The sequence below is a fragment of the Gossypium hirsutum genome, chromosome A06, assembly GCF_007990345.1.
Source record: "Gossypium hirsutum isolate 1008001.06 chromosome A06, Gossypium_hirsutum_v2.1, whole genome shotgun sequence".
In the NCBI taxonomy this organism is placed as follows: domain Eukaryota; kingdom Viridiplantae; phylum Streptophyta; class Magnoliopsida; order Malvales; family Malvaceae; genus Gossypium; species Gossypium hirsutum.
This window is the reverse complement of record NC_053429.1, coordinates 124,221,280-124,242,862: the sequence shown is the minus strand read 5'-3', so window position 1 is coordinate 124,242,862 and position 21,583 is coordinate 124,221,280. Positions and strand designations below refer to the sequence as shown.

General features: G+C 34.4%; 1 protein-coding gene and 1 long non-coding RNA gene across 2 annotated transcripts; both read left to right on the top strand.

The window, feature by feature from the left end:
* The first annotated feature begins 2,901 nt into the window (after nucleotides 1–2,901).
* LOC107928040 (uncharacterized) lies at nucleotides 2,902–3,993 on the top strand. The gene is made up of 2 exons (XR_001692550.2): nucleotides 2,902–3,358; nucleotides 3,623–3,993. It is a non-coding gene; the product is annotated as an uncharacterized lncRNA (long non-coding RNA).
* A 1,363-nt stretch (nucleotides 3,994–5,356) lies between these two features.
* On the top strand, nucleotides 5,357–20,797 carry LOC107928093 (DNA-directed RNA polymerase V subunit 1). The gene is made up of 19 exons (XM_016859240.2): nucleotides 5,357–5,833; nucleotides 6,144–6,185; nucleotides 7,669–7,777; nucleotides 8,187–8,313; nucleotides 8,407–8,519; nucleotides 9,444–9,497; nucleotides 9,956–10,117; nucleotides 10,707–10,865; nucleotides 10,964–12,850; nucleotides 12,956–13,131; nucleotides 13,287–13,353; nucleotides 13,468–13,592; nucleotides 14,587–14,744; nucleotides 15,238–15,512; nucleotides 15,755–15,928; nucleotides 16,032–16,169; nucleotides 16,839–18,634; nucleotides 19,113–19,227; nucleotides 20,268–20,797. The coding sequence occupies exons 3-19, from the start codon at nucleotides 7,697–7,699 to the stop codon at nucleotides 20,568–20,570; spliced, it is 5,910 nt and encodes a 1,969-aa protein (XP_016714729.2). The 5' UTR covers nucleotides 5,357–5,833; nucleotides 6,144–6,185; nucleotides 7,669–7,696; the 3' UTR covers nucleotides 20,571–20,797.
* Nucleotides 20,798–21,583: the final 786 nt, after the last annotated feature.

Sequence of the window (21,583 nt, the reverse complement as noted above, 5' to 3'; positions counted from 1 at the left end):
TGATGCTTGATAAGATAAAGATCAATTACAATTTAAGTTTTCATCAAAATAGCAAGATAATCATCAAGGAAAATATCTTCAATGTGATCGCCATATGTCTTGAAATCTTTGGAATATCTTACTAAGTTACTCGATCCAATCTCCTAAAAATAGGAAGTCAATTTACTTAAGTCAATCCAAACCAATTGTCAAGATATATTTTACACACGTTCACATAATCACCATATATCACAACCCAAAGATTTGTTAAAAAAACATATCAACTCTATGTAAGGCAAATTATGACGTTGAGCAAAAACATAGTGAGCACTAGCCGTGACACTACACTAGGCACACTTCTCATAACTGCCTCAACAATAAAACCACTATCAAGGTTGATCCAATTTCACTCAGCTAACTTCAATCTACCATGATTTGCCTAAATCTCATCAAAACAATTACCTTTTATATAGGAATACAAATATCATAAAATTTAGCCCATATATTATATATAAGGTAAATAGATCACATAAAAATTCTTAAAAAAACTACCTTATTTGATTAAATCTCTTTTCCAATAATAAACCAAAAATTGTTTACACAAAATCCTCAAAAAAATATAAGAGGATACTCAAGATTAGACTTGTTCATGGGCCAGGCCACCTGGTTTGAAGGCTTGCCTAAAAAGTGAGAGGATTTTTGGTAAAAATGTAGGCTCGAAAAATGGGCTTAGGCAACAAAATAACAGGTTGGGTATTGGGTAAGGCTTTTTTTTGCCTGAGCCCAGCCAGACCCGAATATGCAAAAAATCTGCTGCTTTTTTTACTGTTTTGTTGCTATTTCTTGTTGTTGCTATTTATTTTCACTATTATCTTGCTACTATTTTGTTGTTATTGTTTGGATATTGTATAATTCTTGTTTTATTGTTAATTTTGTTACAATTTTAGAGGCATTTATTTGTTAAATTGCACCTATTTTAGTGTTATTTAAGCATACATATTTTTTAAAAATTTATTTTCAATTTGTATTATATTTTTAATACCGTATTTTTTAAGTATACCATATTTTAGAGCCATTTCACTATTATCCCGTATTTTTGATGTATTATATTTTTTTTAAAAAAAGTATATATAAAAAATTAATATGGGCGGGCTGGACCCAAGTTTTAGTATTTTTACCTAGGTCGGGTTTGGGTAAAATTTTAAGCCTATTTTTCGGGTCGGGCCAAGCCCGGGTCCAACAAATGAGCCTAAATTTTTTATTGGACCCTGTCGAAACCATTTTTTTGTATAAAGGGCGTCGACTTATTTAAAAACGAAAATGGAGTCGCCACCAATACTTTTTATTTAGGTGTGATTGGATCACCTAGAAATTTGGTCGTTTTAATAAAATATTTCGATTTATTAAAACAAATGATTTTGGTCTACGGAAATTGAGAAAACGAGTTTGGGAGTCGGTTACGCGCGAGGAAGGGTTAGCACTCTCGTCACGCCCAAAATTGGTACCTAATCGATTAATTAACATCTTAATGTCGAAAGTTGAAAAGATTCTAAAATAAATTTTAAAATACGATCCTTTTTTATGAATGCTAATTTTAAAATGCTTGAATTACGTTGAAACGAGCATCAAAGACTTACTCGTCCCGAGATAGTAAGGTGCCACATCCCGTAAGTTAGAACGCGACGTCTAAATCTTCGGGAGCAAGTTTTCCTTTAATCTTTATCGAAAATTTGTGTATTTTGAAATTTAAAATGATATTTGGCATTTTAGGTTTAACAAGAAAATCGAAACCCAGTAAGTTAGGGTACGATTTCTTGAATTCTCGAAACGCGAAATATTGCCTTACTTTGAATAAAACGAATGCGACATTTAGCAATGTACGTTTATTTTATTTAAAAAGAAACGGCCCATTTTTGGATAAATACATTTGAGGTTAATGTGTGATGTGATTTAAACGAAATGAAATAAAAAAGAATATAGAGCACAAATTAATAATACATGAAGTAAATGCAAGGTCAATGAATGTCAACAACATGGATATATTAACAAATAATTTCTAGAGCACATAATGAACATATTCGCATAATACACTATTTTAAGAGATCAACATTAATAATCACAAAAGAATGAAACGAAATAATATATAAAAAAATTTGAAGCGAATAAAACGGTTTAAAACAAATAACAAATAAAGAATATAAAAAAAGGTTTCAAATGTATAAAAACTTAACATAAATAATAAAAAGAGGTTTAAAAATATATAAAAATTTTAAAATGAATAACATATAAAACAGTTTAAATTAAATACTATACATGAAAATTTAGAATAGAATATATATAAAATAATCTAAAATAAAGAACATATTAAAATAAATAATATATGGGAAGTTTAAAAATAATAATAATTAAAATGAATTTTAAACGATTAAAATAGTGTAATATATAATAATTTAAAACAAATAACGTATAAAAATATTTCGAAATAAGTAATATGTATAGGAGTTAAAACAAATAATATATGTAAAATATTTAAACCAATTTAAAATACATAAGACGTAAAAAGGATTACAATAACTAATAATAAAATGGTTTAATATAAATAATGTAAGAAAAACAAACTTAAAATAAATAACAATAAAATAGTTCCTGAAAAGTTGAAATAATAAATAAATAAACAAATTAAATAGATTAGGACTAGGGTAAGATTGAATTAAAAAATTAAGGTGCAAATCGTAAATAACAGAAAATTAGCCATCAAGGACTGAGATGAAAAGCACTGAAACAATGAGGGACCGACTAGGAAATATCCCTATCCCTCATACGCTACGTTTCAAGATGAACCTATCTGAAGCGAATACAAAAATATGCGGCAAAATTAAAAAATAAAAGAAACGAACAAAGGCCACATTGCAAGGCGTCGCAAAAGTAGAGGGGCTACGCGCGAATTATCCCATTCATCATAAAAACATGCGTATCCTCAAGGAAAAAGGGGCGGGTCATGGGTCAGAGCTTAAAACGGCGCCGTTTTGGGGTTGTTGGACTTAACCCCAAACGACGTTGTTCCATGGGTTTATACAGCAATTTTTTTTTTAAATTTCATTTCACTAGTACCTAAAGAAAAAAGAGAGAGAGAGAGGGAGGGAGGTTCCTCTGGCCTAGGCAATTTCCGGCCACAGGACCATTGGCGACCGCCGCATACGGTGGTCCGATTACAAGAAGGGGTCTTTAAGGCCATTTTGCCTTCCCCAATCCCGATTCAAGGCCCAAAACCCCGATAGAAACGCCTCGAACGAGCAAAGGGCCTTTCAGCCTTTGACCACCCTTCATCGGGATGGTTCCCTCATCTCCTCTCCTCTTTCCGACGGTGTAAACGCGAAAGGTGAGGTTTTATTTTTTTTGTTTTATTATTATTATTTAAAATAAATTTACAAACAAAAATAATAAAGGAAACAAGAAACCAAAAGGCAAACGAAAAGAAAATCGAATCAACATTTTTTCTCTGTTTTTGCTCTTTGATTTCTTAATCTCTGTCTGTAAAAATTACATTTTTTGTGTTGTGGCTATATAGCCGAATACAAATTTTCTGCCTCTATTGCCCTTGCGTGTTGTGTTGTTTTATTTCTTTTTTTGGGTATGCTTGCAGGTCGGGGAAGGTCAACGAAGGAGGGGCTTCCGTTTTGGTGCAACGAGACAAGGGGAGCCGAGCCTTGGGCGTTGAACGTACCAACGAGGCACGTGGGTTTCTGAGCTGGTTTAGTCTCTTGGGCCTATGTGGGGTTTGGGTTAGGGTAGGCTGGGCTTAGTTGGTTTAATTAGGATTGTGTTTAGTTTGGTTTAATTGGGTTGATGATTTAGGTTTGAGTTTTGGGTTTGTAATTGGGTTTAGGTTTTGGATAGATAGTTGGGTTTAGGTTTAATACTAGGCATCATGTCAAAATTGGGCTGTACAGACTCAACTTATGAATACCTCTACTCAAAATATTTTGGTTAAATATGCCATTAAAGGTTGGGCAATGATCATGATCATGACAATTCTGACAACATTTTTTTTAACGATATTTATTTAAATACATATCAAAAGTTTTAAACTTAAAATTTAATTCAATTATATATTAACATTACAATGAATTTATTTTTATTTCCTGAGTTATTTTTAATTACTTAAAATTTTCATTAAAACATTTTATGTAATGATAATTAATTTTGAATAAAATAATTTAATAAATTTATTTTAAATTTAAAATATAATTGAATTAAATATAAATTTAAAATACTTAGTGAAATATAATTTAACAATAATTTAATTTTGTAGTATTTTTTTGTTCATACAATATTGGTGATATCGGTTCCGTTCGATTTAGTTTTTTATTATATATTATCATTCAGCTTGATTTTTAATTTTTTATATTAATTTTTAGTTTTGGATTTTTAAATTTATTTTCAAAAAATAAACTTTGTTTAAAATTTTTTAATATCATTTAAAAAAAAACTCAAACTAATAAAATTTCAAGAAATTTTAATTTAATTCACTATTTTAAATATGAAATATTTATTTTTACATAATGAAACATAAAATTAATTATATTTTAAATAGAAAATAGAATTCGATTTAATTTTAGATAACCTTTACTTTTAAATTTATATTTCATAAATCATTCAAACACCTTAATTCAAGTCGATTTTTAATTTTTTTTTATTTTCTTTCTCAGCCCTCAATGATAAAGAACAGCAGTAGCCATTACTCCAATCAAAGTGTTGCCACATTTATAATATTTTAATATAGGTTTAAAATAATTATTTATTTATTATTATTTTTTAATTAAAATTGAAAATCCTCATTTTACCCTTTAATTTGAAAGCCAATAGAGCAAGACAAGCAAGGTCATTTTTCTTAAAATACCCCTCTCCAATTCTTAATTTTTTCCTGTTAATTTTTAATTTTTAAATTTATTTTAACAAAATGAATTTTATTTTATAGTTTTTAAATAATATTTAGCAAAATCTTAAAGATATTTTTTAAATAAATAAAAATAATCAATAGCTTTTATATAACATTTTAAATAAAATATATTTTATATAAATTTTTAAATCATTCACTATTTTCAATATAAAATATTTATTTTTATACCATCAAAAATAAAATTAATTATAAATTAAATAAAAATAAAACTTAATATTTTATAAACGGATCAAATACTTTAAATTTAGGGCTAGGTTAATAATACTTCTATAGAAAATTTTTTGAGAAAAAATAATTTTTTGAAATAAAAATATTATTAAATAAAACATTTCTAATAAAAAACTTTTAAATATTTTTTATTTAAAAAATATTTATTAAAAATATTGTTAAACTAAGTCTTAATCGAACCATTGATTTATTTTCGAGATCTAGATTTTTCTTACTCAACCCTACCAACCAACCCAAACAATAAAGTAAAAGCCATGTATACACCAACATGCTCAAAAATTCCCTCACAAAAAGAACACCAATTTCTTTAAGTCCCTTTCTCTTTCTCTCTCACTTTCACTCTCACTCATTTGACTGTCCAAATCTTCTGTTATTTCACTTCTTCTCCTCTCTTTCCTTCAGTCAGGGAGAGGAAGAGAGAAAAATTGTACAAAATCATGGAAGATAAATTTCTAATTTTATTTGAAAAAAAAACATTTTTTTTGGCTACATTTTCTCTTCCCTCCCCACTAGTTATATTTTTTGGGTTTGATCAGTCATTTCTGGCTCTAACATCGAGAACCCATTTGGTTTCCTTCTTTTTAAATTTTTTTTAGGGTTTTAGTGTTTCAAAATTTATTTGTTTTAGGGTCTCAGAAAATTCAGAAGAAACCAAAGACATTTCAGGTAATTTATTTTTTAAGTCTTATGGGCCTAAATTTATGATTTTTCCTTCTTTAACGTTTGGGTACTTAGAAACTGAAGCAAAGGCGAAGAAAATGGAGAAAAAGATGACAAACTTTTTTTTTGGGTATTCTTTTCCCAAAGTAAACACAATTTTTGAGTTAGAGTTTTTATTTGGTTTTTTGGTCTGTTACTGGAAATGTTAGACTGTTTCTTTTCTTCATTTTATCAGGAACCAAAAAAAGTTTTAATTTTTAGGCTTTTTTTAACTCTTTGCCTAAAACCCATTTCTTGGGTTTCGTTGTTTTTTCAGGGTCATTTCATTTAGGTAGACTAAAAAGACGAAATTTTCGAGGTAATATGCTTTTTACCCTTTTACTTCTACTTCTTGTTTTACCCCCTTTCTTGCATGTGATCTTTGCTGAGACAGTTGATTTAAAAAAAAAAAAGAGAAGAGTGCAAGGAATTTGGCCTTTTGTGTTTTGTTAGTCAACTTCAGTTTGGTTTTCAATTTTGGTTATAAGTTATGCATGTCTATGGTCTTGCATTTTCTTTGTCCATCTTGCCGAAGTAGAGAGTTCCTTGTGTAGTTGACCTTTATCAAGGCGAGTCTTTTCATATTCCAGATATAAGAGGAAAAAAATCACCCTTAATCTCTTTGCTGTTTACCCGGCATGATGACTTTGTGAAGTTAGGTGGCTAAAATTTCTTGTTTTTGGCTGTTGATTCTCATCATTATGGTTCAGGCCACTAGTTCATTAACAGAAAAAGCATAATATATATTTATAACATAAATGTAGCTACTATTTTATGATCGTCCATGCCTATGTTACTTGGACTTAAGTGTGAGTGTTGGCATGCGTCCGACACGGATGGGTATGTTCAATTTTTTTTTTCTTTTTTAAAGTTTGGGGGTGGGTGGTTTCATATATCCAGTCTCTTGTCTGTAAATGAGTTATACATAGGTGTTGGAGAGGGGTATTTTAAGAAAAATGAAGAGAGGGAATAATGCAGGTCTATGCTTCTTGGGTTTGAAATGGTTAGTTTTTAGTCCCCTTCAAATTAGTATATTCTATATTACTAAATGAATTGTGGTTTTACTGATTTTGTTAGTTGGTGGTTTTACTTATAAATTAATGTGTAGTTACTGTATTACTTTGCGTTTTTTTTTTGGGAATTAAGCTTAATTGACTGAACTTGCTATGTTGAACAACCACTTCCTTTCGTGATATGTACTGTGTGCTGGAATTTTCTTACGTCTTCTTCTTCTCTTGTCGACTTCTCTGTCATTCGTGTAATTAAATGTTATTCATGGAGAACTTGCAACTCGTTTTTAGCACATTGGCTCTGCTCTGATTTGTTCAGTTGCTATAGTAGTCTGGGAGTGATTATGCTCAGGCCATGTTACTTTGGCTTTTAATTTTCCTTGAAATACTATGTATGAAACATATTAAGACATGGATATGGAGGTATGACCCTCTAAAGAGTTGAGCATATACATCTCAAACACATACGAATATCCTACATGCATCCCTAGTCTGACTAACATAGGTATTAGGTTATAGCTATTCAACCTTAAACTAAGGTGGATTTGTAAAACAATTCATTTTGTCCTTATCATTAGTATCTAGGATGACCATATGATACTGGATGGGTTTTGGTGTCCAACTTATTTGAAAAGCATTCAAATGTAGTTAGAGGGAGAAAGTTGCCACTGGTTTTAAACTTTTAATATCATTAGCGATAGCTTTTTCTTTTCCCCCTGCATCGTGTGGCCTTTTTTTTTTGGTAATATTATTCCCCTTATCATTATACTTATTGGATGTTTATTTGCACAGTTTTGTCTTATAGTTTAAAGCGAGAGACATGGAGGAAAATTCTTCGTCAGTTATTTTAGATGGTGAGATAGTTGGTATAAAGTTCTGTTTGGCAAGCCCTAAAGAAATTGTGAGTTGAAATCTGTCTTTCTCATTTATTTGCTCATTAGTTTGTTTCTCTATGGCAATAATCTTCCCCTCTTGGTCTTTTGTCATTTGTATGACTGCAAAATGGTTTTTGGATGTTCCACTTATTTTAATGCTGTCTTCACCTCCTATTCGATTCCTGCAAAGGAGTTAACTCTGGTATCTATATTTGCTTCTTGGAACTAGTTTTAGCATCTACAACTGGGAAGTCGAATCATTTAACAACAATGTTTTCTGTGAACACTAATTTTGATTGATTAGGGTTTATCATTGATAATTACTTACCCTCAAATTAATAGTGTTGATGATGGACTACATTCTCTTATTTTTTATGCAATAGTTCATTCTTTGATGCTAATTGACTTTGTTCATCTTCCAAAATTTATTCACAGCTTACAGCATCAGTCAGTGGCTTTCCTATTAACCATGTTAGTCAACTCTCGAATTCCTACCTTGGTTTGCCCCTCGAATTTGGTAAATGTAGTGCATGTGGTACATCAGAACCTGGACAATGTGAAGGTGCTTACTTCTATTCTTGCCAATGGATAAAAGTTGAAAGCTAGAAAAACAAGAGAAAATTGCCAAACTTCTCATTTTTGTTGCTGCTTTCAGGTCATTTTGGATATATTGAATTACCAATTCCAATATACCATCCTAGCCATATCAGTGAATTAAAGCGACTGTTGAGTTTGCTTTGCTTGAAGTGCCTAAAATTGAAGAACAAGGTACTACCTTGTTAACTATTGCATTATCTATTATAAATGATCTTGTTTTGAAGTCACTTGTACAGAAAGCGGCTCTGATCTCTTTGGCTCTTTTTCATTAGTTGAGGAAGATCGATGAAAGGTCTTGTCAAAGGATGCTTAGCTTTTTTGGTTGAAATGTATATCAATCTTCCATGCTTCATTAGGGACAGATTAAATCTTGGGATACCGGGGTATAAACCTTGCAGGATATTACCTCTTATATCTAAAAATGTTTAGCAAATTATAAGCCTGGAAGCTCATCAAAAAGAGATATCACAATAAATAATGGTTTGACTCGTAAGAATATCATAAATATTGTTACCTTTTTGACTGCAGGAAAAAGTTTAAAGTCTTAAATATAACTATTCATCTCTTCAAAGTAAAATAAAGTAATCCGATGAATGGCTTACTTGTTGAGAGCTAAAACAGGATTAAAATCTTGCCAGTGGTTAAAGTGATTGAAGGTTTCTATTTCCTCACTGCTCCTAGATGGATGCACCTTCCCTTATTTCTCTCCATTTCAAGTTACTTTTCTTCCTCCATTTTACCAAATTTCTCTGTCTAGAACTAAGATCAGCAAGTAACTTATTGTACTTTGTTTAGCTTATATCATCCTGTTATTTGCACAAATCTTGAGTTGGCATTTAAATGCATAAACAATGTATTTGTAAGAAAATGTTTAATCATGTGGAAGTTTCTAGAAATGCCTTGATTTTTCCTCTGGAGAATTTGAAATTCAGTGCTCAATGCCCTGCAGTTTTAAATGATAATATTCCTTAATTTTTATGTAACATCATTTGTGAAAGGTTGGACTCTTAATTCTATACTTCTCACTAAATAGCAGGCTGATAAATCTGTTGATGTATTTACATGCTTGGTAGTTATTAGTGTTTCACATTTCAGTTTCAGATGAAAAGTGGCAGTGTCGCTGAAAGATTGCTATCGTCCTGTTGTGAGGTGAGTTTGATGTGCCTAACATTTTTTGCTTGTTTGATTTGCAGTACGAGTGTTCACTAATTGCAGTTTATCATTTCTGATGATGTTTACTATTTTGCATGTGATTGCCCAAACAAACAGTTTTCTGTCCCCAATTGAACTGTATGGTCATGATGGAGGGGATGGGGTTGTTTTCAGAGCCTACTCCTTCGGATGAAGGAGAGGCAAAATAGTGGGATTATGGTAATCGATTTTAATTTAAGGGCAACTTTTGGAGATATTTACATGGACTAACAATTGATATCGTGTAAATTGTGCATGATGGGGTTTCTAGTATAATACCTGATTTGTTAAATGAGAATTATTTCTCGAAATTAGCTGAAATTGGACTTATTTGTATATGTATTTGTTCTCTTTAATTTTTTTTGGAGGTGTGTTATTCTTTGTTTTCTTATCCTTTTCTCTCTTGATTTTCATAGAATACTCCACAAGTTTCAATCAAAGAGGTTAAGACAACAGATGGTGCTTGTTATTTGGAGTTGAAGCAGCCATCTAGACAATCAAAAACTAACTGGAATTTTTTAGAGAGATATGGTTTTCGCTATGGTGATCATCATACTCGAACTCTTCTGCCTTGTGAGGTTTGTCTTCAACTTCTCTCTTTTTTTGGTGTTTGACCTTGGCTTTCATATGTTCGTGTTTGTTGAGATTTGATGCTGAGTCATTGTGTGCTATTCTCTTTTTCCCAATTTTTTCATGATTTGATGTTTTATTTTGAGCTTTACATATGTAGCTTATTATTTTATTTTTATTATGCACAGTACATGATTACGCACCCATACATGTATTGACTTGTATTAGTATCATAAAGTTCAGTATAGTAGTAGTCTTTTAAAGCAGACAGTAGTGCGTTTGAGTTTGGCTGATTTTTTGTTCATATTTCTTGGTTTCAAGCATAATCTTATTATTTTTAAAGTTATTAATTAGTCTCTGAAATAATACCAAATGCGTCAGTTTTAAAAAAATTTTAGTTCCTGATACAAGCTGATATGAGAGTTGATTTGTTGGATGATTCTAAATTTTACTGAATCTAGAACAATTATCATCAGGAAAGCATTAGGTTTCCTGAACTGTTATTTGGCCTTGATATGAATATCTGTTTGATATTGTATCTTTGGTGAAATAACAATGGTTCAGGGCTAAGTTTTATTTATTTGAAAACGGTAACAGGTGGTGGAAATACTCAAGAGAATTCCTGCACAGACAAGACGGAAACTTTCTGGGAAAGGGTTCTTCCCACAAGAGGGATATATTTTGCAGTATTTGCCTGTTCCCCCAAATTGTTTATCTGTCCCGGACGTTTCGGACGGCGTTAGCGTCATGTCCTCGGTAAGTGTATTATGAACAAATGAGGTTGCTTATCTTGATTTTCATGTTGGATCATATTAGTGTTATCTCTTTCGTGGTTGACCTTTTTCTTTTGTCAGGATCTTTCTACATCAATGCTGAGAAAGGTTCTGAAGCAAGTTGAGATCATCAAAAGTTCAAGGTCTGGTACCCCAAATTTTGAATCGCATGAAGTAGAAGCTAACGATTTGCAATCAGCAGTTGAGCAATATCTTCAAGTTAGGGGTACTGTTAAAGCATCCCGCAGCATAGATGCACGATACGGGGTTAACAAAGATGCTAGTGATTCGTCAACGAAAGCATGGCTAGAGAAAATGAGAACACTGTTTATTAGAAAGGGTTCAGGGTTTTCTTCACGCAGTGTGATTACTGGTGATCCATACAAAAAGGTGAATGAGATTGGTATTCCATCTGAAATTGCTCAGAGAATTACTTTCGAGGAAAGGGTTCACATGCACAACATGAGATATTTGCAAAATCTGGTGGATAACAAGTTGTGTTTGACCTACAGAGATGGTGGTTCTACATATTCATTGAGGGAGGGGTCAAAGGGGCATACGTTTTTGAGACCTGGTCAGGTGGTACATAGGCGAATTATGGATGGAGATATTGTTTTCATAAATAGGCCACCGACGACACATAAGCATTCATTGCAGGCACTTTCAGTATATGTACATGATGATCATACAGTGAAGATAAATCCCCTAATTTGTGGGCCATTAAGTGCTGATTTTGATGGAGATTGTATTCACTTGTTCTATCCGCAGTCTTTATCAGCAAAAGCAGAGGTTTATGAGCTCTTTTCAGTGGAGAAGCAGTTGCTTAGCTCCCATAGTGGCAACCTAAATTTGCAGTTGGCGACTGATTCATTGTTGTCACTCAGAGTTATGCTTAAGACATTTTTGTTTAAAAAGGCAGATGCTCAACAATTGTCTATGTTTCTCTCTTCAGCTTTGCCAGAACCTGCTTTTTTAAAGGGTAATCATGTTGCTCCATGTTGGACAGCCTTCCAAATTCTGCAGACCGCTTTTCCTGCATGCCTAGATTGCTCCAGTGATAGATACTTAATTGGAAAAAGTGATATATTGAAAGTTGATTTCAATAAGGACCTTATGCAGTCTGTCATCAATGAAGTTGTGGCATCTATTTTCTATGAGAAGGGTCCAAAAGAGGTTCTTAACTTCTTTGATTCTTTACAACCTTTATTGATGGAGAATATTTTTGCAGAGGGCTTCACTGTTTGTCTAGAAGATTTTTCCGTCTCCAGGGAAGTTATAGAAAATATTCAGAAGGATATTCAGGTTATATCTCCCCTGCTTTATCAGTTAAGGTCAACTTATAATGAATTGGTTGAGTTGCAAATGGAGAATCACATTCGAGTAGCCAAAGCGCCAATAGCTGATTTCATACTAAAAACATCCTCTTTGGGTAATTTAATTGACTCTAGGAGTGATTCTGCTGTCAATAAGGTTGTTCAGCAGATTGGATTCCTGGGAATGCAACTTTCTGATAAAGGAAAATTCTACTCAAAGACTTTGGTTGAAGATGTGGCTCACCAATTTCAAAGCATATATCCTTCAGATGCAATCGATTATCCTTCTGCTGAGTTTGGACTGATTAAAAGTTGCTTTTTCCGTGGGCTTGATCCGTATGAGGGCATTGTACATTCAATATCTACAAGAGAAGTAATGGTTCGCTCTACTAGAGGATTGTCTGAACCTGGGACCTTGTTTAAGAATTTGATGGCCATCCTTCGTGATGTTGTTATTTGTTATGATGGCACAGTTAGAAATGTCAGTAGCAATTCAATAATACAATTTCAATATGGGCTAAGTGCTAGAACTAGACCTCAATTCCCCGCTGGTGAACCTGTGGGTGTCTTAGCTGCTACTGCAATGTCAAATCCAGCATATAAAGCAGTTCTTGATTCATCTCCTAGTAGCAATTCTTCTTGGGAACTGATGAAGGTAATCCACTATGGATTGTGTAGAATGAAATGATTAGATAGTAGTGCTTAAGCATGTCTGTTTTGTATATCACTTACCATTACTTTGTGATTTTCTTATTTTCAGGAAATATTGCTTTGCAAAGTAAGTTTCAAAAATGACCCAATTGACCGCCGTGTAATTCTGTATTTGAAAGATTGTGATTGTGGGAGAAAGTATTGCCAAGAAAATGCAGCATATCTTGTTAAGAATCATTTGAGAAGAGTCAAACTTAAAGATATTGCAGTAGATTTCATCATTGAGTATGTTCAATCTCATAATCACTCCGCTTTCTGGGGTTCCATCCCCCCCCTTCCCAATATTTTGTTTGTTGAAAAGGGGATATATACATATATGATTACTGATGAGCTTGAGTAATGCAGTAGTATAAGGCCTAACTGTAGCGCATTGCTTACAGATACCAGCAGCAGCAAATTGTGTCAGAAATAGAGGCAGGCCTTGTTGGGCATATCCTTCTCAATAAGGTTACTGTACTTAGCCTAACATTATTGTTTCTTTTGGGGTACATTTAAGACTTTAAATTGCATCCATGTTGCTTCTTTTAATATATCTCATATTAGAGGTGGTGAAAAACACAGGATCTTTTGAAGGAGTTGAGTGTTAGTGTGCAAGAGATTCATATGAAGTGCCAAGAAACTATTAACTCCTTTTGTAAGAAGAAAAAAACTGCTGAAACTTTTAAGAGGACAGATTTGTTTGTCAGGTTAGTTTTCTACAATGGAATTTGTTATGGCGGACTAAATGTGTTTTCTTTATTGTAGTTAATAGTTACTGCCAGAAGTTTGCTAAAATTTATTGTAGTTCCTCTGATTTGAAAAACAAATATATATTGGTGCGACTCTTAGCATTATGTTCTTTAACGGATGTCTAGGCAGTATATAACTTTTCAGTAATAACATCGGTATGTGAAATAGATACCAAATTCTTCTGCTTTACTGTACTCATTTCAAAATTTGACTAAGTGCCAACTATCAACAATCCAAATTCTTCTGATTACTGATCTCATGCCAAAATCGGACTAAGCACCAACTATTGGCAATCAACTATTAGTTAAAGTGTTCTTAGAAAATATTCCAATTTTACCACTTGTGCTTTTTCTCTGTGTTCTGGGGTCCTAAAATTGCTTATGCTTTTAATTACAGTTTAATTTAAAAACCTCTTAACAATTGGGCCTTAGCTTAATCAGTAATGGTGGGTGTGAGACATGGATAGAAATCCTAGGTTTGAGCTGTAGTGCTCTTCCTTTTAACAAAAACATAAAAAGAAGCCTCATACTTCATCTTTCAGCTGGTCAATCTAGAAGTAGTAGAGTTTGATATTCTCCCTCTATTGACCAACTGTGCTAGAACCCTTACAGTGTGTGATCTGTTTCTGTTATAACATTTATCTGGTTGCAATGGGACAAAGTACTGGTAAAACTCTTGCATGATAAGAATCACTGCTGATGTTGACCTTTTCTCGGGAAGGAACCTGATAGGTCACTAGGTTGCCACCAAAAAAGAACTTGGGAGGCTGTTTGGCATTCGGTTTAGCTTGCTTTGTCTGCTTTTATCTATTTCATTTTATCTGATTTCTACTTATTGTGACTTTCTCTTTGGTTGCATGTCTTATCATCGAGAATCTCTATTATTTCTTGATCCACTGCACTGTTCTGTTGCTATGTACATAAATTCTCCTCTCTTTGAACTTTTTGGCAGTGAAAGTTGTTCCATTCAGCAATCCTGTGTGGACAAATGGCTTGACATGCCATGCTTGATGTTCTTTTTTCGAAATACAAATGATGATAATCTAGATAGTGCGATACAAATCCTGGCTGACATCATCTACCCTGTTCTTCTACAAACAGTGATCAAGGGTATTGCCATATACTTTGTGATTTTTGGTTTCTCTTTTGATGAAATGTTATGTACGAATCCTACATATTGCTGAACAGATAAGGGTGACAGTGTGATTAGCTTTCTTTTTAAAAATTTTTAATATGTAATTATTATGTTAACAAGTTAAGGTTGCCAAGCTGTAGATATAGTCTCTTCCAATCTCTGTTCATACTTTTTGAATATTTTAATTTCTTTTTGTTACGCATATAGTAGCAGTGTATAAGGTCCAGAAAATGCTAGGCAACAAAACTCATATAGATATCCACACAATTATTGTTAGTTGTATCATTAATTTTCAACTTTGTACAACTCTCAAGTTGTTTGCTTTTCCAAACCTTATGATAGTTGGCCTTGAATACTTTCTCTGTCTCAATTATATTTAGCTTGTAATCTGAGAAACTGGTTATGATGGTTGCTTTCCGACAATGTTTGCATTTTGATATTTACTGTTTTGGTATCTTTAATGGACAGGTGACCCTCGTATCTGTTCAGCAAAAATTATCTGGGTTAACCCTGATGCAACAACTTGGATAAGAAATCCAAGTAAGACTCAGAAGGGTGAATTGGCTTTGGAAGTTGTTTTGGAGAAATCTGCTGTGAAGCAGAACGGTGATGCCTGGAGGACTGTCATCGATTGTTGTCTTCCAGTGCTAAATATAATTGACACCCATAGGTCTATACCTTATGCCATAAAGCAAGTTGAGCAACTGCTCGGAATTTCTTGTGCTTTTGAACAAGCAGTGCAGGTATATTTCAACCAAACATCAAGTGTAGAGTAGGGTTTGATGGTTGTTTAGACGTGCAGACTTTTCATTTTTGGCTTGCATTTTTTGCACACATGGCATCTACTATAACATAACTTACTTTTTCTTACTGTTAATGGATGAATATAGCAGCTCATATATATTTTTATCCTAACAAATAATCTTAAAGCTTCATTGTTTCATTCTCTGTTACTGAAAATGCTCACTTTTTGCGACATTTACAGCGTCTCTCCACTTCTGTGTCAATGGTGACAAGAGGTGTTCTAAAGGAACACCTCATGCTCTTAGCTAACAGCATGACATGTTGTGGAAATTTAATTGGCTTCAACTCTGGTGGTTATAAGACACTATCTCGCTCATTGAATATTCAAGTGCCATTTACTGAGGCAACACTGTTTGTAAGTATTTTGTTATTCTTTCTAAGTTGAGAAAGTACAAGAAGTCCCTTCTTGGATAAACCATTGTTCCTTTGAATTAATTAGCTATTGTATGGTTGCACAGACACCAAGAAAGTGCTTTGAAAGGGCTGCTGAGAAATGCTATGACGATTCCTTGTCGAGCATAGTTGCATCCTGTTCTTGGGGTAAACGTGTGGCTGTTGGAACAGGATCACGGTTTGACCTCCTGTGGAATCAGGAGGTATGTCATATTTGGAGTTACACTTTTTAATGATATTCCTAACTCTTATCCTCGATTGTTGCTTGAACTTGGTATTTTTGGTGGAATTTGGTGTCAACACGACTTGTCACGAACATGGTATGGGATCTGTGATGGTTTCAGCTGGAGATATCTGAATCCACCAAATTAGACCAAGTTGCTGCCCTAACCAGAATTAGTTTCTTCAGTTCCATACCCTTTCAGGTTTTAATTGCTATAGATCTTCATGCCACACAATAAGCTGACAATTTAGACTCAGTTACAGTAACGAGATACGAAGCTTGATGATCTGATGTCATCTTTGTTTTCTTGGTTCCTCTCTCTTCCTCCATCTTGGGTTATTACTGCCAACGCCCTTGCCCTTTTCATCTGTCCCATTTAGGTTCATTTACTAAGATCTTAATATTTTTACTTGACCAAAAAAAGGGGTCTTAATATTTTATTTTGGTTAAAGAATCCATAGAACTTTTTCCTCGTTTTGAACCGTCTATAACTGAATTGGCATGTGTTCTATTTCATGTGGTTGGCATGTCAAGCACTTAGATGCATACCTGCAGTTGACACCTGCAATTGAGTTCAAGTAACTAACTTCTTATTGGCTTTCATTGATTTCTAGTGTAGCATTTTCTCATTATCTTTTTTCTTTCCCAGTCTGGATCTGATCAAATGAGTGGAATGGATGTGTACAACTTTCTGCACATGGTTTGTGGTGCTGGTGGAAGCAATTCTAATACTGCTTGCCTGGGAGAAGAAGTTGATGATTTAATGGATGAGTGGTGCTTGTCTCCAGACCATAGCACTGGTTTAGATAAGCCGGTGTTTGAGGACGCAGCTGAATTTGAGAATAATTTAGACGGTCAGTCAGCTAGTGCAAATTGGGAAAAAGATGTGTCTTTGGACAAGGTGTCAGATGTTGGTTGGGATGCATCTGGATGGAATAAAAATGTTGAGGATGTTGACAAATTTGCTGCAGCTGCGACCAGTTCGGAGAAGCAAAATGAGTGGTCTGGTTGGGGTGCGAGCAAATCTAACTCTCAAGTTGTCTCTCCAAAAGTGGATGTTGGTTGGGATGCTTTGTCTGGATGGAATAAAAATGCGGAGGAAGGTGACAAATTTGCAGCTGCTGCAACCAGTTCGAAGAAGAAAAATGAGTGTTCTGATTGGGGGGCGAGGAAATCTAAATCACAAGATGTTGTCTCTCCAAAAGTGGATGTTGGTTGGGATGCCTTGTCTGCATGGAATAAAAATGCAGAGGATGGTGACAATTTTGCAGCAGCTGCATCCAGTTCAAAGAAGCAAAGCGAGTGGTCTGATTGGGGGATGAGCAAATCTAAATCACAAGATGTCTCTTCAAAAACGGATGGAACTTGTATGAAAGAGAAAACTGAATTGTCTGGTTGGGGGATGAAAAAGTTTGATACACGAGATGTCCTTCCTGTGGAAGAGAGAGCCTCCAAGCCCAATGGTTGGGATTCTGGTGCTAGTTGGGGAATAATGAGCAAAGAATCTGAAGAACTTGATGCTAGTGCTGCAGCGCCATGGTCTGGTTGGGGGACAAAAGATTCCACCCCTAAAAAATCTTTGGACGAAACTTCCAAATCTAGTAGCTGGGATACTGTTTCTTCTTGGGGAAAGAAGATTGCTGCAGTTCATGAATCTGGCTTCACTGGAAATGATAACCAGCCGGACCAAGGGAGAATTGAAAATGAATGGGATAATAAAGCAAGTCATGTAAAGCCGGTGCAGTCAGCATCTGGTTGGAATAACAAAGTGACAGAGGAAAAGGTAGTTCAACCGACATCTAGTTGGGATGAAAAAGCTTCTTGGGAAAAGCCAGTTCAGTCAATGTCTGGTTGGGTTTCCTCATCTGTTGCAGGCTCAGATGAGTCACCTACAAAAGGCTGGAGTAAGAATAGTGCTTGGGACCAACAAAAGTCACAGACAATGAATAATGCTTGGGACCAACAAAAGTCACCTGCAACAAATAGTTCCTGGGATCGGCAAAAATCATCTACGGCAAATAATTCTTGGGACCAGCAAAAGCCACCAGCAAATAGTTCTTGGGACCAAGAAAAGTCACCTACAATGAATAATTCATGGGACCAACAAAAGTCACCTGAATGTTCACAGGGTTGGGGCACCCTTAATGACTTAAACCAACCTGCAAGTTCTAGTGGCTGGGATATGCCACAGGGTGAGGATAACACTCAAAATGAAAAACAGCATCAGTGGGGACAGAGTAAGGGCTCACGTCGTTGGGCTTCAGATGCTAATAAGAAGAATCGTCCTGTGAAGCCAGCTCGAATGATGAATGATGATTCCAGTATGGCTGCAATGTACACTGTTACAAGACAAAGACTAGACATGTTTACTTCTGAGGAGAAAGATATTCTGTCGGATGTTGAGCCACTCATGCAGTCAATCAGAAAAATAATGCACCAGACTGGGTAAATTTTCACTTTTTCTCTTGAAATTTTTTGACAATGTTTTTAGTTACATCACAAAGTAGAAAGTAATTTCTTTATGTTGTTAATTGACATGGATCTGCATAAGTTAGGAAATTCTGGGAAATTAGATGCCCTTACATTTGATGATCTATTTGTATGGCATTATATGTTTTTAATCACCTTACAAGTGGGAAACAATTTGGGTTTTGCAAGAACAATCTTTGCTATCATAGTTCATGTCAAAAATTTCATGATTCTTTTAAGCATTAGGGTTCGCTCAAGTTTTATTAGATACATATGTAACAAAGCAGACACTTCCTATGACCTAGCCTACATTTATTCTCGGAGTCTAATTATTGTACTGCTTAATCTTTTTTTCTACTTTCCCATTCCCCAACACTGCAATCAATAGTTTCTGCTTTAAACTGCATGTTTTTATCTTATGCGAGTTTTCTCAATTGAAAATTCATATTTGAAGGTACAACGATGGGGATCCGCTGTCTGCCGATGATCAGACGTTTGTTCTTGATAATGTTTTAGCTCATCATCCAGACAAAGCTGTAAAAATGGGTGCTGGTATTGATTATGTCATGGTATGGCTTCTCTATCCAATTTTTTTCCCACTTTGCCTTTGAATGGTGTTCCTATCGTTTGTGATACATGGAAGAATTTTAGGCCATGGCTTGGCATCTGTGATTTGTGAGCCTTTAATAAGTGGACAAAGACATCCATGTAAACACATTCTCTTAATGGTTGGAGTTCTCCATTAGAGACATGAGTCACTCACTATTCATCTCTCATATTGGCTCGTACTTTGCATGTGTTTACATGTTACTGCCAAGTTCCAATTTCACCAATGATAAGATGTTTGCCTTGTTCTGAGGTGTCGGCTCTGACATTTTATCTCTTTGTAGTTTAAGTTCTTTGTTTAGTGATAGCATCAAATTCTCAGGCCTTTTAAAGTACTCTGGAAGTATTAGACGAAGGTGCCTTCAGCTTAGGGTGATGTTTTCTTGTTCTTTATTCACTTAAAGAACAAAATTCCCTTGATACAGCTTGTGTTGTTTTGGACTGTGCATTATGTATGCATGTTAACTCTTCCTGATATTCAGTGCACTTCTGTGACATCTAGATCCTATGCTGTCTGGTCACGTAAATTCGTCCCATGCTTCCTGGCCCTTGCCTTAGATTGGTTTTGTTAAGCATTGAACCTAAAACCGATTGGTAATAGGTGGAGAGGCACAATTTGAATGTAAAAGCACAAGAAATCCGAGACTTAATAGATGTCAGAAAACACACTTAACATGCTTAAAATTTCTTGTATGTTAGATATTTTAAAAGACTCGGGGAAAACATGATTGCATATAGTCATCAGCATAGGGTGAAGTGATCTTTTTATTTTTTTGGTCAGTTAACAGTTCCAATTTCAGTCTATATAAGATCGGTTCTGAATTTGCTTTTGATGCTTGATTTTGGAATGTGTTACCTATGAATGACGGTGTGCAATTTTATACTGATTTTAATATATTTTTGGGTACATAGTATTTATGGATTTTAATTATATTTTCTTTCAAAGAAGAAAAGAAAGGACTAATCAATTATTTGTTGTGTATCACCATTTGATGCAAAACAGGTAAACAAGCACAGCCTTTTCCTGGATACCAGGTGCCTCTATGTTGTCACAACCGATGGTCATAAGCAAGATTTCTCTTATCTCAAGTGTCTGGAGAACATGATCAAGGGGAAATATCCTGATTTGGCTGAAGCTTTTGTTGCAAAATATTTCCGAAAATCTCGAGGGAACCGTGAGCGAGGTGTTGCTCCAGAGAATTCTCAAGGGAACCGCGACCAAAGTGTTACTCAAGATGATAACTCTCAAGGGAACCGTGACCAAAGTGTTGCTCAAGACGATAATGAGGGGGAGGTTAAGCAGTAGGCATCTGTCTCTCCAAGTGTTAATATCATTCAGAGAGGTCTAGTTAGGTATTTTGTTCATTCCTGATATGAATCTTTTGATATGTACATGTAAAGCAGATGTTAGTGTGTTTATCCCCCTCAAAAATTATACTTTCATAGATCCCAATATGAACTGCCCTCTTTTAGACGCCACACATTAGCAGTTACATGTATTCTGGTTAAAGTGGTTTAAATTATGTTGCTTCATACTCTTTTCTTTTTTACCAAAGGAGGCAAATGCCTTAAAAACTAGTGAAATCAAATTACACAGTCCCGAGCATAGGTAAAATGGGGCCTAACAAACATATACAGGCCTCATCTTAGTTGAGTTGAACCCATCCTTCATTTGGAGCCTGCCATTCAATTTGCTGCACTTATCTACCAGGGTTTTTTTTGGGTATAACTCACACCATAAGAGCAAGTTATTGCTATCACGTGTAAACACCACAAGCAGACAATCCTTGCTGTTCAAAACCACGACGTGAATTTTGTAGGATGAATGTATCATTGCCAACATATGTGCGCTGGCAATCTCTGCGATTGAAACTCCTGATGTGAGTTGTAGGGTGAGTAACAAGTAGGCAATCTATATGATTTAAACCCATTGTAGGGTGAACGCTTGTAAAATAAAAGTTCCTGTTCAAAAGACCAAATCCACCAGGTTTGCTCCTCTTAAAATATCTCACAACTCAGCAATGCAATAGTCACCATTATTGAAAATAACTACATTCCTTTGTTTCCTGAGGTTCTAACAAATTATGCCAGAGATTTCTTCGCTGAATATTACCAATTTCACGGATACGACCATTCACTCGGATGGTTGGGGTTTCTTTTTGGATAAACTATACTCCTGTTGGTTAGATGACTTTCATAAATTTTCATTTTGGGTATCGAAAATTAAAAAAAAATTATAAATTGGACACTATTGTTAACAATAATTTTCATTTTAGTTACCTAACTTTAATAAATTTTCATTTTAGTCATCTAATTTTA